Here is a 14469-nt window from a genome sequence, read left to right as displayed (position 1 = left end):
CAAACATTAAACTCTGATTTGTAGCATTTCCCAATTTCTGCGATACAAATATTCCTACCATGGCGGATTTCAAGGTTTGCAGGTTGCTGTCACTGAGCACAAAGTTGAGAAGATCCAGGCACAGTTGGCTCTTGCGAGCCTATGCAAGCCAGCTGTGGTCCACCACTGACACTTAGTCAACACAGACTCTATTTTAAGTCCTTTACATATATTGACATGAATGAAGAGAATGATGACTACTTAGATGAGTGGTATGTCAACATTGAGATCACAGGTCATGATGAGGACACGATGAGGCACCAGGACAGTGAGCTTTGTGAAGGCAGGACCATGGTACCTCCCTCAGTGCCTAGCACACAGCAGGTACTTGCTAAATATTTATGATTGCTGAGTCAGGTGACCAAAGTTCTAGTGTAAGCTCTGGTGCCTTCCTGCTGTATGTCCTGGAGCAAATCCTGTCACTTCTCTAGGCCACAGTTTACCCAGTTGTGAAGTGAGAGCTAGGCTTCACTCAGGAGTCACAAAATGAAATGCCACCTGAACCAGGCAGGTGGAGAAACGAGTGAAGCAGGCCAAACATACTCTTTTGTACATTAAATACTGAGGCAGCTGGGCACGGTGGCTCATGCCTGTAATCCAAGCACTTTGGGAGGCCAAGGCAGGTGGATCATCTGAGGTCAGGAGTTTGAGACCAGCCTGGCCAACATGGTGAAACTCTATCTCTACTAAAAATACAAAAATTAGTCAAGCATGGTGGCGCATGCCTGTAATCCCAGCTACTCAGGAAGCTGAGACAGGAGAATCACTTGAACCTGGGAGGTGGAGGTTGCAGTGAGCCGAGATTGTGCTACTGCGTTCTTGCCTGAGCAACAAAGTGAGACTCCGTCTCCAAAAATAATAATAATAATTAAAAATAAACACTGAAGCATATTAGTAGTAGTATTTACTATAAATATTTTGGAAAGAAAGACTTGCAGAAAAATATAACACCCATACACATACTACCCAACTTAAGAAATAAAAACTTTACAGATACTGTTGAAGTTCTTTTCTATTTTTCTTTTTTTCAGTTTTTTATTTTTATTTTTTTTTTAGTGGAGATGAGGTCTCACTATGTTGCCAAGGCTTGTTTTGAACTCCTGTCCTCAAGTGAGCCTTCTGTCTCAGCCTCCCTCTTTTCTTTTTTATTGAGCTATAACTTACTTCCTTATCGTAAGTGTAAGGCATTATAAATTGTTTTGTCTGTGCACACTCATGAAACTGCTACTCAGATTAGGATGTGGACCAGTCCAAATCTTCAGGGAGTCCTCCCTCCCCATGCCAGGCAATTTCTCCAGCACCAAGGTAACCGCTGTTTTGTTCTCTATCACTATGGATTGGTTTTGCTAAATTGTAAATGTATTTGTAGACTTGGTCCCTATCACTAAGAATTGGTTTTGCTTATTTGTAAACTTCATATAATTGGAAATCATGAGCCATTTTCATAAGTGTATTTTCAATTTCTATAAAGAGAAACACAATGTACCTCCTTTTCGGTGTCCTAAGCCTTCTTTTTCTCAGTCCCCTTCCCTGTACATGCACTTTTGAAAGTGATTAGAGGTACAGAAATGTCTTCCTCTAATCTAATAAACAAAATGATACAAACTCAATAACAGGTGGAAATGCCCCTCAGGTTCAGTGCTGGAGAGACTGCAGGGAATGGTGGGAACTATGGCAAACTATGGAAAACATGGTTGTTGTTTTTCTCCTTCCAAATGGGGACAGCATTAGCCAAGTGCAGCAATGTGGAAATGTGGGCCTCCTGTTGCCAAATTTTTCATTTTTTCTTGGGTACAAGAAACCTGGCGTTTTTAAAATTTGAAATATCTTTCTTTTTAAAAATTTTGGCAACTAATTTTGACTTTTTAAAAACACTTGTATGCCAAACCAAACATTTCTGTGGTTTGTGTAGCCTAGAAGCTATTGGCTTACAACCTTTGAATGAGACAGACTATTCCAGTCTGGAGATCTAGAATTCTGGGGTGGCAGCCTGTCTCCCATCAGTTCCTAAGAAATAGATCCAATTTGCTCACACATTATCCCTTGCCCAGGGATGCTGAGAGTGTTTCACAATAGAAAGTGCATCTCCCTATCCTCAGAACCTTATAATTCCTTTAGGTGCTGAGACCTTGGCTTTCATAATAGCTTCTGAAAAAAAAAAAAAAAAAATGGGAGGAGGAAAGAGAGGGAGGAAATGACTTAAGGAAAGGAGAGATAAATTGCCATTTATTGACTATGTCTAATATGTAGACATGGTTTGCTAGGCAATTCTACATACGCCACTTCATTTTGTCTCCATCACCCCCCAGTGAGGTAAGGATTATCACGTTACAGATGACGAAGCTAAGGCTCAAAGAGGTTGTCAGTGCCCAGTTCACATAATGAATGTGGCAGAATTAGCTAGCTAATTGCATGGCATTCCATCCTGCAAGGGCAACCCTCATACATGTCTTTCAAAAATGTGCAACACATGCAGACAGAGAATGCAAAATTCATTTGTGAAAAGAAGGTAGCTTTGTGGAAAACCCTGCCAAGTGTCTAAAGGTCAGAGGCCTAATGGTTCTGAGTGACTGTTAAATCCAGTCTAACTGACATAGAGATGGAGAACTAAGTGCACTGGAGGGGAAGCCCATGGACAAAGAGATGCAGCCAGAATCTACTGATTTTTTTTAATTCATTTATGGACACGCTCATACATTCGTTTATTTGATTGTTCATTTGTTCATTTACTTATTCAATAAACATTGAGTATGTACCTCCAAGTGGCAGATACTCTTCAAACACTAGGAATCCAAAGTGGGAAAAGCCTAGGCTTTTAAAAAGCTCTCCCTGGAAAGAAGCTAGAAACTCGGTGGCTGATAACAAAAAGCAAATAATTAATAATAATAATAACTGATATGATTCGCTCATAGCAGGTCCCAGAAATCAAGGGAAAAAGCTAAGGGGAAAAGGGCTCATCTTAGAAGACATCCAAGAGAGGTGTCAGATCTGGGCTTCTGGATGAGGGGGCTCTCTTAGATGCCTTCTCACATGTCTTTGGCTCTGCTTGGGGCCTGTCTTCTTGGACCTTCATCTTTTAGATGCTCTACCCCCTCCAACATTTGTCTCAAAGGGCCTCTCCACCTTTCTGAACTTTGGTCTTCCCATCGGTCAAAAAAGTAAGCTATTTTATACTTACAGCTTCAGGGGATGGTATACTTTGAAGGAGATTATGGTGTTCAAAGCCTAGACCTTAAAACCAGATAAATGTGGGTTTAATTGCTGACTGTCACTACCTATGTGTACAATTTGGGGCAGGTCATTTAACTTCTCTGTGCCCCAGTTTTCTCTTGTGTAAACCAGAGTCAAAAATAGTACCGATCTCATAGTTATGGTGAGAATTACATGAGATGAAAGCTCCGAGCCCAGGGCTTAGAGCATAATATTTATTAAATAGAGAATTTTGTGCTGATGAGGATGAGGATACTGGTGGTGATGATGGTATTAATGTTGGTGGAGGTGGTGATGTTAGTGATGGTGTTTTCATGCTGATGATGGTGGCGGTGGTAGTGGTGCTGCTATGATGATGATGATGGTAAAAAGAAGATGGTGCAGATGATGGTGCTAGTGTTGGTGGTGCTGTTGATGATGATGGTGGCGGTGGTGACAATGATGGTGGTGCCAGTGGTGTTGATGATGATGACAATGATGATGATGGTAATTGCAGCCAGGAAGAAAAGATAGTCTGTTCTTCCTACCACCAAGGCAGGAAATGAAAGCCCTCTTACAAAACCTTATCTGAAAAGCTGTGACTGGGCTAGATGTCTCACTGGAATCAAGAGGAAAAAGGCTGACATTTGAGGGGCCCCATCTGGGATCTCCCAACTTCTCCTATAAACAGCCTATCCATTCCTTCAGCTCCCACTGCCTGTCCCCTTTCCCAGTTCTAGCACACAGAGGGGCCCTGTAGTGAGACAGGTGGGGCGTGCAGCCCTGAGTAATAGTGGAAAATCCAAAAGCCTTGGAAAGATAAATAGGCTTATGCAGATAGTATAAAAGTCCTTTTTCCAAACTCACGTCAGGTAAACCTCAACTGACAGAAACTTGTACAACCACACCAAGACACTCCTACAGATGGATTAAATTAGCCCTCAGATAAACAGGGGAAGGCATGGGCATCAAATCCCTAGTGAATTCTAACTCTGCAGTTTTCTACTTCTTGAACCTTTACCAAATGCCCTCCAACATCTATGGATTTTGACTGGGAACAAACTGTCATACTGAGAGATGAAAATCTGGTTAAGGGAATGAAAGGAGATGATCCTCTTCACCCAGCCCCATGACTGGGAGGCAGAGGGGGAAGAACGTAGCTTAACTGGAAGAAAGGAATACTGAACAACCCAAATACCCTCATTTGTATTTGTATCACATTCCTTCATGTATTTCTTCACTGTGCTCCCTGCTTCACCCTGGAAGGATACAGAAATGTCTATAACTCACGACCTGCCCTCAAGAAACTTATGCAATTGGTACTAGGTTTACCATTTTCACATCATTTATATGAATGCACCATCTCAACAAGTCTATGACATTTTCAATAACCATCTTATGGATGAGAGAACCAAATCTCATAGTGGAAATTTACAAAGCAATTCCAAATCAGAATTGCAACCACATCTGTCCTATATCATGTCCCATGACTTTTCCCATATACCACTTTATGCTTGTATTGGGGACAGGTAGACAATTTCAACAGAAGTAGTAAGAGGCAAGATAGTAGATTTCACATTGCAAGACTGATTGGAAGATCATCAGGTTAAGCTCTTTCTCCAAGGTCTTTGATTTACTTGCAGGATGAGAGTGGCTACAGTCAGCCTATACTAAACTGGTCCTCTAAACTAGACTTGTTTAGAGGACAAGTCTAGTGCTTGACCTTAGATGATCTTCTGATGCTCTAGAAGACAGGAAGACAAGTAAATAAATTATTGTCCGTTGGTAAGATCATCTCTCTTTTGAGAAGAATCTGTTCCTTTATAAAATAAATATTTATTTAGCATCCCCTCTGTGCCAGGCATTGCTGAAGGCATAGCATATCTAATGTGAACCTGACATGCTATGGAGCAGAGAAGAAAGGCACCCAATCCAGTCTTAGGGTCACCTGATTCCCTTTGTCACAACCTCGCCAAGAAACCTAATTACAATTTGGCTCCCATATAGGTCTGCCCTCAGGGAGAGAATAGGTTGTTTACATGGATTTTCCACATTCTGGCCCATGTGACTGTTCATTTTTTAATTAAAATTAATCAACTGGCCTCTCAGTCAGTCAAACAAGCTCTGATTATGTGGACTTCCATGGCTGTTTGTTAACAGTTGCCTCTCACTACACATCTAAGCATGTACCATTTTATTTCATTTCATTTTATTCTTTAAAGAAATAATTGTAATCTGGCATGAAAACTGGGGCATCTATGGAGAATAGAAAAGGGAGCTTCTAGGAATTTTTTTTTTTTTTAAACGGAGTCTTGCTCTGTCACAGGGCTAGAGTGCAGTGGCTCAATCTCAGCTCACTGCAACCTCCGCCTCCTGGGTTCAAGCGATTCTCCTGCCTCAGCCCCCCAAGTAGCTGGGACTACAGGCACACGCCACCACACGCAGCTAATTTTTGTATTTTTAGTAGAGTCGGGGTTTCACCATGTTGGCCAGGATGGTCTCGATCTCTTGACCTTGTGATCCGCCCGCCTCGGCCTCCCAAAGTGTTGGGATTACAGGCGTGAGCCACTGCACCTGGCCAAGCTTCTAGAATTTTTATGGTAGCTATATCCCTGATACTATGTTATCTTTCTAGTCTTATTTAGCTTTCTCCTTTCACCCACTTTAAAAAATATCATGATGTTGGATTTTATGTTATGAGCTTTATTAAATCATTTCTGAAATAATTGGTTATTTTCAAATCCTGGTTTCCCTACCTAACAGCTATGGAGCGTGGGGAATTTACTCTCTTACAACATAAGATTAATGCCCACCTCACAGCATCATGGCAAGAAATAATAAGATAATGCATACAGTAATTAGCACAACAAATATACTCAATATATTTTAGTTGTCATTATCATCATCATCATTATTATTATTTTTAAATAGGAGGCTATAAATAAGTGCCTATAAGCTCTGCCTGATGGGGCTAGGAAAAGTGCCAAAGAAGACATAAGTTTTGAGCAGACATTGAAAAGATTCTCAAAGTGACGAAATGGGGAAGGGCATTCAGGGAAGGGGAAGAGCAAGAACGAATTCACCGTGGGCAACCTCAGGGAACTGTGGGCAGACCTGTATGACACGGCAGCAGGTGACAGCAGGAGGGGTTCTCTGCCTTTCCAGGGTTTTGAACTATAGGTTGGTTCATAATAGCCCATTTGCTCTCAGACTGTAGTGTGCATTGGAGTCATCTGACAGGCTTGCTAAAATGCAGAGTCTCAGGGCCTGGCCTCAGAAAATCCAATTCATTAAATGCAAAGCAGGTCTGAGGAATCTGCCGGTAATTTAACACACTCCCACGGCAATGCTGATGAAAGTGGTCTTCAGCTCATGCTTTAAGGAATGCTGCTCCACACTTTTCTCCCATCCTCCTGCTGCAGCCACACACACGTATGCACACATACACACGCAAACACACACATGTGTGCGCTCACACACACACACACACCCACATCCCTCCTCCCCCAACCTTATCCCAACTCCATGAATGGGTTGAACATTAGTCGAGAATTTTCTGAAGGACCTTTCTGATCGTGTCTCCACCCCCAAGTTCTGCTTCTCCTCAACCCTTGTTCCTGCCAGGGAAATACAGAACCATGACACATACGGTGAACACAAATATTATTTTAATCTTATGGCTCCTGTTATTGCAAGTACCCAGGCAAGTTCTCCATGTAAAAGCCAGGGTGAGGTCAGGACTTGGAAGGTCCCAGAAGAGGTGGGGTGGTTGAATGTGATGCCAACACGGAGGTGGGTCCCTCCCAATCCCAAGCCCATCTGACCTCTCTCTCCCTCTTCCCACAGAGAGTTGTCTGCACTGCTGGTCTCAAGTGGTATCCTCACCCTGCTCTGATTCACTGCGTCAAAGGCTGTGAGGTGAGTCACCAGGAAGGCACTCCTCAGTTCCCTGGAAATAATCCTGCTGTTGTTATTGTTATTGTTATATTAATGTTGGCTATCCTTTGCCATAGCTACTGGGTGTTGAAAATATCCATTTAGCAGACTTCTTGGACAGGGATTAGCAGCCTCATTTTACAGATGATGGAATCGAGGCACAGAAATATAAAGAAACATATTAAAAAGCATAGGGAATGGAGTTGGGTTCCAGGCCAGGCTTTTGTGGCTCCAGAGCCTGTGGTCTACAAAATATGGAATCTGTAAGAAAGGAAGGGCAGGAGGCTATAATGATTTACTGTCTAGAATATGCTAATGTTGGAAATTTACCAACATTGTTACATTTAACCTTTACAGAGTCATGTGAGGTGGTTTTCTTTTTAATTTCCATGTTACCGATGACCTTTACTTGCAGACCTATTCCTTCTGCCCCACATCTCAGTCATTTACTCATGGCTCAACCCCAGAAGCAATATGAATGCCTTACACCTAACCATTGAGCTGAAGTGGAAGAGCCTTTATAATCCTTAAATTCTATGACTTCACAGTTGAGCCATTCCTTAGAGCTTGGAATTATAGAGATCTGGCTCGGTGTGTCAGTGACAAGCTTGGGAGGACTCAAGAAGCATGGTTCTTGGGACATCAGCTGTGTCCTGAAGGGAGGGCTGTCCACGGAACTCAAAGACATTTCTGTACATTACTCTGCCCCTTGTGGCTCTTCCCAGCTGGCAGTGAAAAAACGGTCCCAAATCCCTTCCAGGTGGATGGCCGAATCTCTGTGGTTCATCCAGAGCCCACTGAGGAAAATGCAGGTGAAAAGGATCAGACCATGCCCTAGAAAAATTTGTATTTGATGAAAGTCTTAGAACTCCAGAACCAGAAAGACTCTTTTACTAATCTCAACTAACCTTTTATTTTTAAAATGGGTAAACAGAGACCCAGGCAGTGGCTGGATCTAAAATTTGATGGAATGCCAAAACTGGGAAGGCTCTTAATTTGATCTAGCTCTATTTTCTTGGTGTATAGAGTAGAAACCAAGGGCCAGAGAGGGGATGGAATGTCCAAGTTTGCACAGCATGATAACCACAAAGACAAAACATGGGCCCGCTCTTCTAACGTCCAGACTGGTGCTTTTCTCCTACTGCCTGCCTATGATCCATTCCCTAATCTGTGTCACAAGACAGTCCCTAGGTCATACATGTTTTTCTCTGCATTGTTGAGGGATTTCCTGAGGGCACTTGACATTGTACTTGACTTTAGGAACCCCATTCTCCCAGGCTTCAATTAGGAATGGCAAAATCAAAGCCAAGGCCCTGTGGCTGTTGCTTACTTCTATCTCTTTGGATCAGTCCAGCATTTTGGGAAAAGAAAGCTTGAGTTACCTGGGCACTCATTCTGCTGAGTCAGCGGTCTGGGCAACCAGTGTGACAGCGGAATTCAATCCCTCCTTGGACTCAGCAGTGAGACCCAAGAGACCCTCACCTGTCAGACTCTGAGCCCCGTCAGTGATGTTTATCGCTTTTGCCCTTGCAGGTGCCCCTCATCTCCTTTCCTCTTTAGCTTTGTTCTAATAGTGCCTTGTCTGGAGCTGAAAATTATGCTTAGAAGACATACAAACTCTGGGACTATCAGCCTCGAGTATCCAGAGGTATCCAAGATAAAGAAAGGGTTTGGGGACCCTTGAGCCCCTGTTTTCTGTATCATGCTGGGTCCAAAGTGATCATTCACTCACTTGTTCATCAAAGCTTCACTGAGAACCTCTTATATGCCAGATACTGTTCCAGTTCTGGGAATATATTGGTGTTAGTCCAGTGAAAATAGTAACTATGCTCTCCTTGAGTCATCTATGATATCTTATTGCCTGTCATCCATCCATCCATCCATCCATCCATCCATCCATCCATCCATCCAGCATTTTAATAAATAACCATTTATGGAATCTATATTTGATAAAGTTTTGCACAAATAGCAGATATTTTGCTAGCAACCTAGGATACATAGATGGATGATGCTCACATTATAGTGAAGGATATAGACAACTAAAGAGATAATTTTAAAATCCTGAAGAGCTATCACAAAATCAAATACAAGAGGCTATGGCAGCACAGAGCATCCTGAGGCTATTAGGGGTGGCATTTTGGAGAGCTATCATTGAGCTAGATCTTGAAGGATGGTTCGTTTGTCTGAATGTGTTACTAGTAGAAGTAGCAACATGAGATACACCAGAGACAGGAGAAATCTATAAGTACCAGAGCTTTTCTCATGTTGTTCCCTGTCTCTAGAAATTCTCTCTTCTCCACCCCCATCTAATTAACTCCTACTCATCTTTATGATCTCAGCTGAAGCGTCATTTCCTCAGGGACACCTTCACTGAGTTCCCTGTCTAGATCAAATCTTTCTACTCTTTAATAGCATCACGTACCTCTTCTCCATAGCTCTTATTAGAGTTGAAATTAGTTAATTAGATGTGTGATTATGTGATTAAAGTCTGTCTCTTCACCGAAGTATAAGGTCTGGAGGGGTAGGAACTATATCTATGTCGATTCACTATTGCATCCCTTTCCTTAGCATAATGTGTAACACATAGTAGGAATTAAATACATAGGACTGAATAAAGATAAATGGATGGATGGATGGATAAGTGGATGAAAGGGTATGGTTGCAGGAAAGAACATATAGGGTAGAGTAACTAGTGATGGGACTGGAGAATGTTTTTCAGGGCTCAAATAAAAAAGTACCACCTTCATTTAATTTTTCTCTTTTTCCCTAGCTACTTCTTTACCAAGCCAGTTCGTTTAATTCTAAGGAAGGGACAATTAGTCTCCATCATTATTCTGTTCATTTATTACATAAAAAAGAACATAGCCCACAGGCAGACCTCCTGAGGCAGAAAGGAAAAGAAGGGGTTTATCCTTTATTGTTTGTACCCCGCTGTTCTAATGTGAATGTGATGTGTTCATTCTGGTGGTCACACAGCAGAGTCACATCTGAACTCACAGCCATGTGCATGCATACCCACATACCTGAGTTCAGGTCTTCCTTGCTCTTAGAGCTCTGTCTAGCTGTGATCTTTTTAGGACTCTTAATAGTGGAGTGAGGAAATGAAATCTGGCATCATGAGTTCAGGGTGCAAAGGTTCTGTGAGTGAGAATTTGGAACACAGAGGCAAAAGCCAGGAATGCCACCTGGGATGGAGCTTGGTTCTTTCTGGAGCAGTGAGGATGGGAAGGGGAGACCACTGGATCACAGAAGGCATGCTCGGATGCAAAGGTGTTAAACAAATGACGTCTCTTTCCCATGAATGAGTTACTGAGCTTTAGAGACCCCAACCAGCACTTTAATCAGAGTGGTTTCACTTTCATCTGCTTTCTATATTGAAATGTCACACAATATTGCATTTGATGGTGAGGAGAGGGGTAGGTTCACTATTTTGAGAAATCACTGGACTAATCTGGCCTCTTTATTTCATTATTGGGAGTCCTGAGGCCTAGAGGAGATAAAGCTACTTAACCAAAACCATGAAGTAACCACCCCATTGGCTGAGGTTGGGAGGACTAGAACCCAGGTTTTCTCAATCCCTGCCAACTGCCCTTGACACTATGCCAGTACAGTTACATTCCACTGCAGAAACATTACTAAGAGCCAAAGTTGTGTGCAGCCTTAAATGAGGTGATTGGGAGGCAAAGACAAACTAGACATTGCCCATGTCCATGAAGAGCTCACAGTCTTGCACCAGCTACAGAAACATAAACAGACTACAGAATTCAATGTGCTAGCGGTTGGGATGAGGAAATACAAGTGACTGGGGAATCCAAGAGACTCTTGGACTTTCCCCTAAAAAGACTCTGGGGTTCAGATAAATAAAGGCTTGACTCTATTATCTTTTCTTCATCTTGGGTGTGTCCCAGGGTGGAGAAACTCATAGAAGAAAAGAAATAAATCAGCATATGCTATAACAGGCGAGAATGATGAAGTAAAAAAAAAACCATAGAGCCAACTTAGATTTAAATCACTTACTCTGACTGTGCCAGTGTGATTTTGGGCAAGTCCCTGTCTTTGAGTCTCCACATCTTCATCTGTAGAGTGAGAAAAACAACACCTACCTCACTTATTGTTTGGAGAGCAAAAGAAGAAAACAAACACGTAAAACATGTGACATCAAGTATATCTGCTCTCCTTGTGAGAGGGAGCCCACCATCACACACAGACCATGATGCCAAATTTCTATGAGTTCTTACATTTTATCTTTTGTTTTTTAATACTTCTTGGGGCAGTTTACATTCAGCTTCCTAACATTTGCATATATTTTATTATAAATTATGTTTTTAATTACTGCTGAAAAAAGTGGGAGAAGGAGGTTCACGTTTCCTGGTCATGTCTTTGAGTAAAATGAGCCCTCTTTCAGGAAGATGTAAGTCATTTAATTTGTGGTTTTGCATGCCCAAGCACACAAGAGTATGTCTCTCAGCATAACTGTACTCTAGTTGGAAAAAAACTGGGTAAGAGTCTTTATGAATGGTACAAAGAAAGATAAGAGTCTTTATGAATGGTAGAGGTGATAACTTATTCAAGGGGGTGTTGGGGATGTGAAGCCTGGTCAGCTAATCGTGGAGGGCTGTGAAAAGATGACAGACACCCGAAGGACTGCAGACGTCAGCTCCCACTCACTCCAGGATGCTAACAAGGCCTCATTTCCTGCTTCTCTCTCACTTTCCAGCCCTTCATGGGAGATAATTACTGTGATGCCATCAACAACCGAGCTTTTTGCAACTATGACGGCGGGGATTGCTGCACCTCCACAGTGAAGACCAAAAAGGTAGGCCAGGGTGCAGTCCTCGCCAGCTGCCTCCTGCCCACTTCTCCAGCTTGTGGGGCCAGGATCACTCCTACATGGCTGGACAACCCTTGTCCTAACTGTGCCAGCACTGTCCACAAGCTTTATTTCATTTTTTGTTTTTTTTTTTATTCTTTTGGTCAGTAGTTGAACTAATATCATGGGCTAGGCCCTGGTTGATTTTTACAGATGTGGTTCTCAAAGCTTAGAATCGGGTACGGAAGCAGATAATAAAACTGCAATACATACTTTCAGAAAGGAAGGATGAAGTGCTTGGGGGGCTAGGCGAGAGGTCAGAGAAGGCGCTGCAGAGCAAGAGGCATCTGCACTGAAACTTGAGGGATAAGAGGAAGGGGTGAGGGGGTAGTCAAAAGAATGGTGTCTGTAGCAGGAGACTAGCAGGTAAAATCTGAGATAACATACATTTTTAGGGGGTAGGGCTGAAGTCTAGGAGAGAGAAAATAGTACATCCCTAATGAGGTCATTTACAGTCTTATGAGCATTTAATTATCTCTTATTTGTCATACCTGTAGAATTAGGGAAAGATGGTCATGGTCATGGTTTTTTTTTCTTTATATCAGGTTTTTTTTTCTTTATATATTTTTTCTTTATTCTTTAATCACCCAGGAGTGATTCAAGTGTTTATAGTAAACCAAAGAAAAAACATTCGATAGATGCATGTTAACCCCTCACAGAAAAGTGGCCACCTCCATTTTTCTCCGACTGCCACTGAGACCAGAGTGAGGAGCCCCAGCCAAGAGTTGGGAGGGAGGTGGTAACCCAGCCAGCCTGGGCTGAGAAGCGTTCTTGTGATGAATGAGTTAATGGAAAACTATTTCTATTTTTATATTCATCTGCAATCTGAGCTGAAAGATCATTTCATCTGTGTCATTTTAAGGAAGGGGGAACTGAGTTTCTGAGACAGGAAAAGCAAAGAATCATAGTCAGTCATGCCTAAAGAGCCCTCTATGACTATCTTGGCCCAAACATTTCATTTTATTAATAGGGGCACTGAGGCCCATAAAAGAGGAATGATTTGTCCCAGGTGACAAAGTGAGTGATAGAAAGAGTGAAGTTCCTGGATTCCAATCCCAGTCCCTTTATTTTGCAACATCCTTAGGAGAGTTGATTTCTTCAAGAAAGAAGCTCTAACCCAAAATACACGAACAAATAGGACAAGACCCAAGGAACACATTCTAATCGAATGGCTGTTACTGAATCTTTTGGTTGAGGAATAAAAATTCTGGGATTGTCCAGGATCAGTCAGTCCCATATGGGCAACACTTTTCAGATGCCTACCCTTCTTTGGTTTCGGTTTGGTTTTGATTTTTGATAGGACACTGAAGGCGTACAATTTTTGCTTAAGTAGGGGACAATAAAATTCATTTTCTGTTAAGGAATTTTATCTTTTTTTCTAATTATGAAATAATGCATATTGGAAAATTCAGAAAGAAGAAAACAAAAGAATTCACTTATTATCTTAAAACCCAAAGAAAACCACTGCTTTTTATTTTGGTGTATTTTATTCTGTGTATTTTGTTAAGTGTGAGAGTATTTTTGTCTATGTGTATATTACTGCCTTTCTAGCTTGCAATCTTGTTTTGCTTAGTTTTGTTTACTTAGCATAGGAAATCTTAGACATAAGCACAGTGGCTCACGCTTGTGATTCCAGCACTTTGGGAGACCAAGAAGGGCAAATCACTTGGGACCAGGAGTTGGAGACCAGCCAGAGCAACACAGGCAGACCCTTGTCTCTACACATAATAATAATAATAATAATAATAATAATAATAATAATAATAATAATGTAGCCAGGTATGGAGGTGCATGTCTGTAGTCCCAGCTACTCGGGAGACTGAAGCAGGAGAACCACTTGAACTCAGAGAGGTCAAGGCTGCAGTGAGCCGTGATCATACCACTGTACTCCAGCCTAGGCGATAGGGTGAGACCCTATTTCAAAATTAAAAAAAAAAAAGAAAAAAAAAATCTGATAGTAGTATAAACGTCTCAGCTGTATTTTTTGCTGCATTGTTGTTTATTATATGGTTGTGATGTATGATAATTTATATAACCATTTACTTCAACTCTTATTTTTAACTTTTGGATTATTTCTTTTTTTCTTACAACTAAAATGATGCTCATGAGCATCTTTGCACATAAAATACTTTTATAGCTCTAATTATTTCTTTATCGTTGATCCTTACAATTGAAATGCCAAGGGAGGGGTGTAAGCATATTTAAGACTCTTGATAACTGTTTCCAAATGAATATAGTAAATAATATTATCTATTTTCTTCCATTGGAGTCAACCACCTTTGAACGTGAATGGACGATGAAGTTTGTATTTGAAATAGAAGTTTGTACAGAATTATGACTCCATCTGACACCAATGGTTGGAGAAAGAGCAGCTCTATTTAAAATAACATTCCTACCTATTGTAACTTAAGTACTAAAATATGAAATATGAAGCT

The 14469-nt window shown here is 41.5% G+C and overlaps 1 protein-coding gene across 1 annotated transcript in view; it reads left to right on the top strand.

Annotated features, from left to right (window-relative positions):
• Positions 1 to 14469, top strand: part of PAPPA (pappalysin 1) — a 247490-nt gene that overhangs the window by 219551 nt on the left and 13470 nt on the right. Inside the window, exons 19-20 of the mRNA XM_023223653.2 lie at positions 7075 to 7146; positions 11882 to 11980. Of these exons, the coding sequence (XP_023079421.1) occupies positions 7075 to 7146; positions 11882 to 11980 (171 nt within the window). The remainder of the gene's footprint in view (positions 1 to 7074; positions 7147 to 11881; positions 11981 to 14469) is intronic.

This window comes from Piliocolobus tephrosceles, chromosome 14 (assembly GCF_002776525.5).
Source record: "Piliocolobus tephrosceles isolate RC106 chromosome 14, ASM277652v3, whole genome shotgun sequence".
NCBI lineage: Eukaryota > Metazoa > Chordata > Mammalia > Primates > Cercopithecidae > Piliocolobus > Piliocolobus tephrosceles.
Note: the sequence above shows the minus strand (reverse complement) of the source record. Positions and strands in the feature narration are given on the sequence as shown.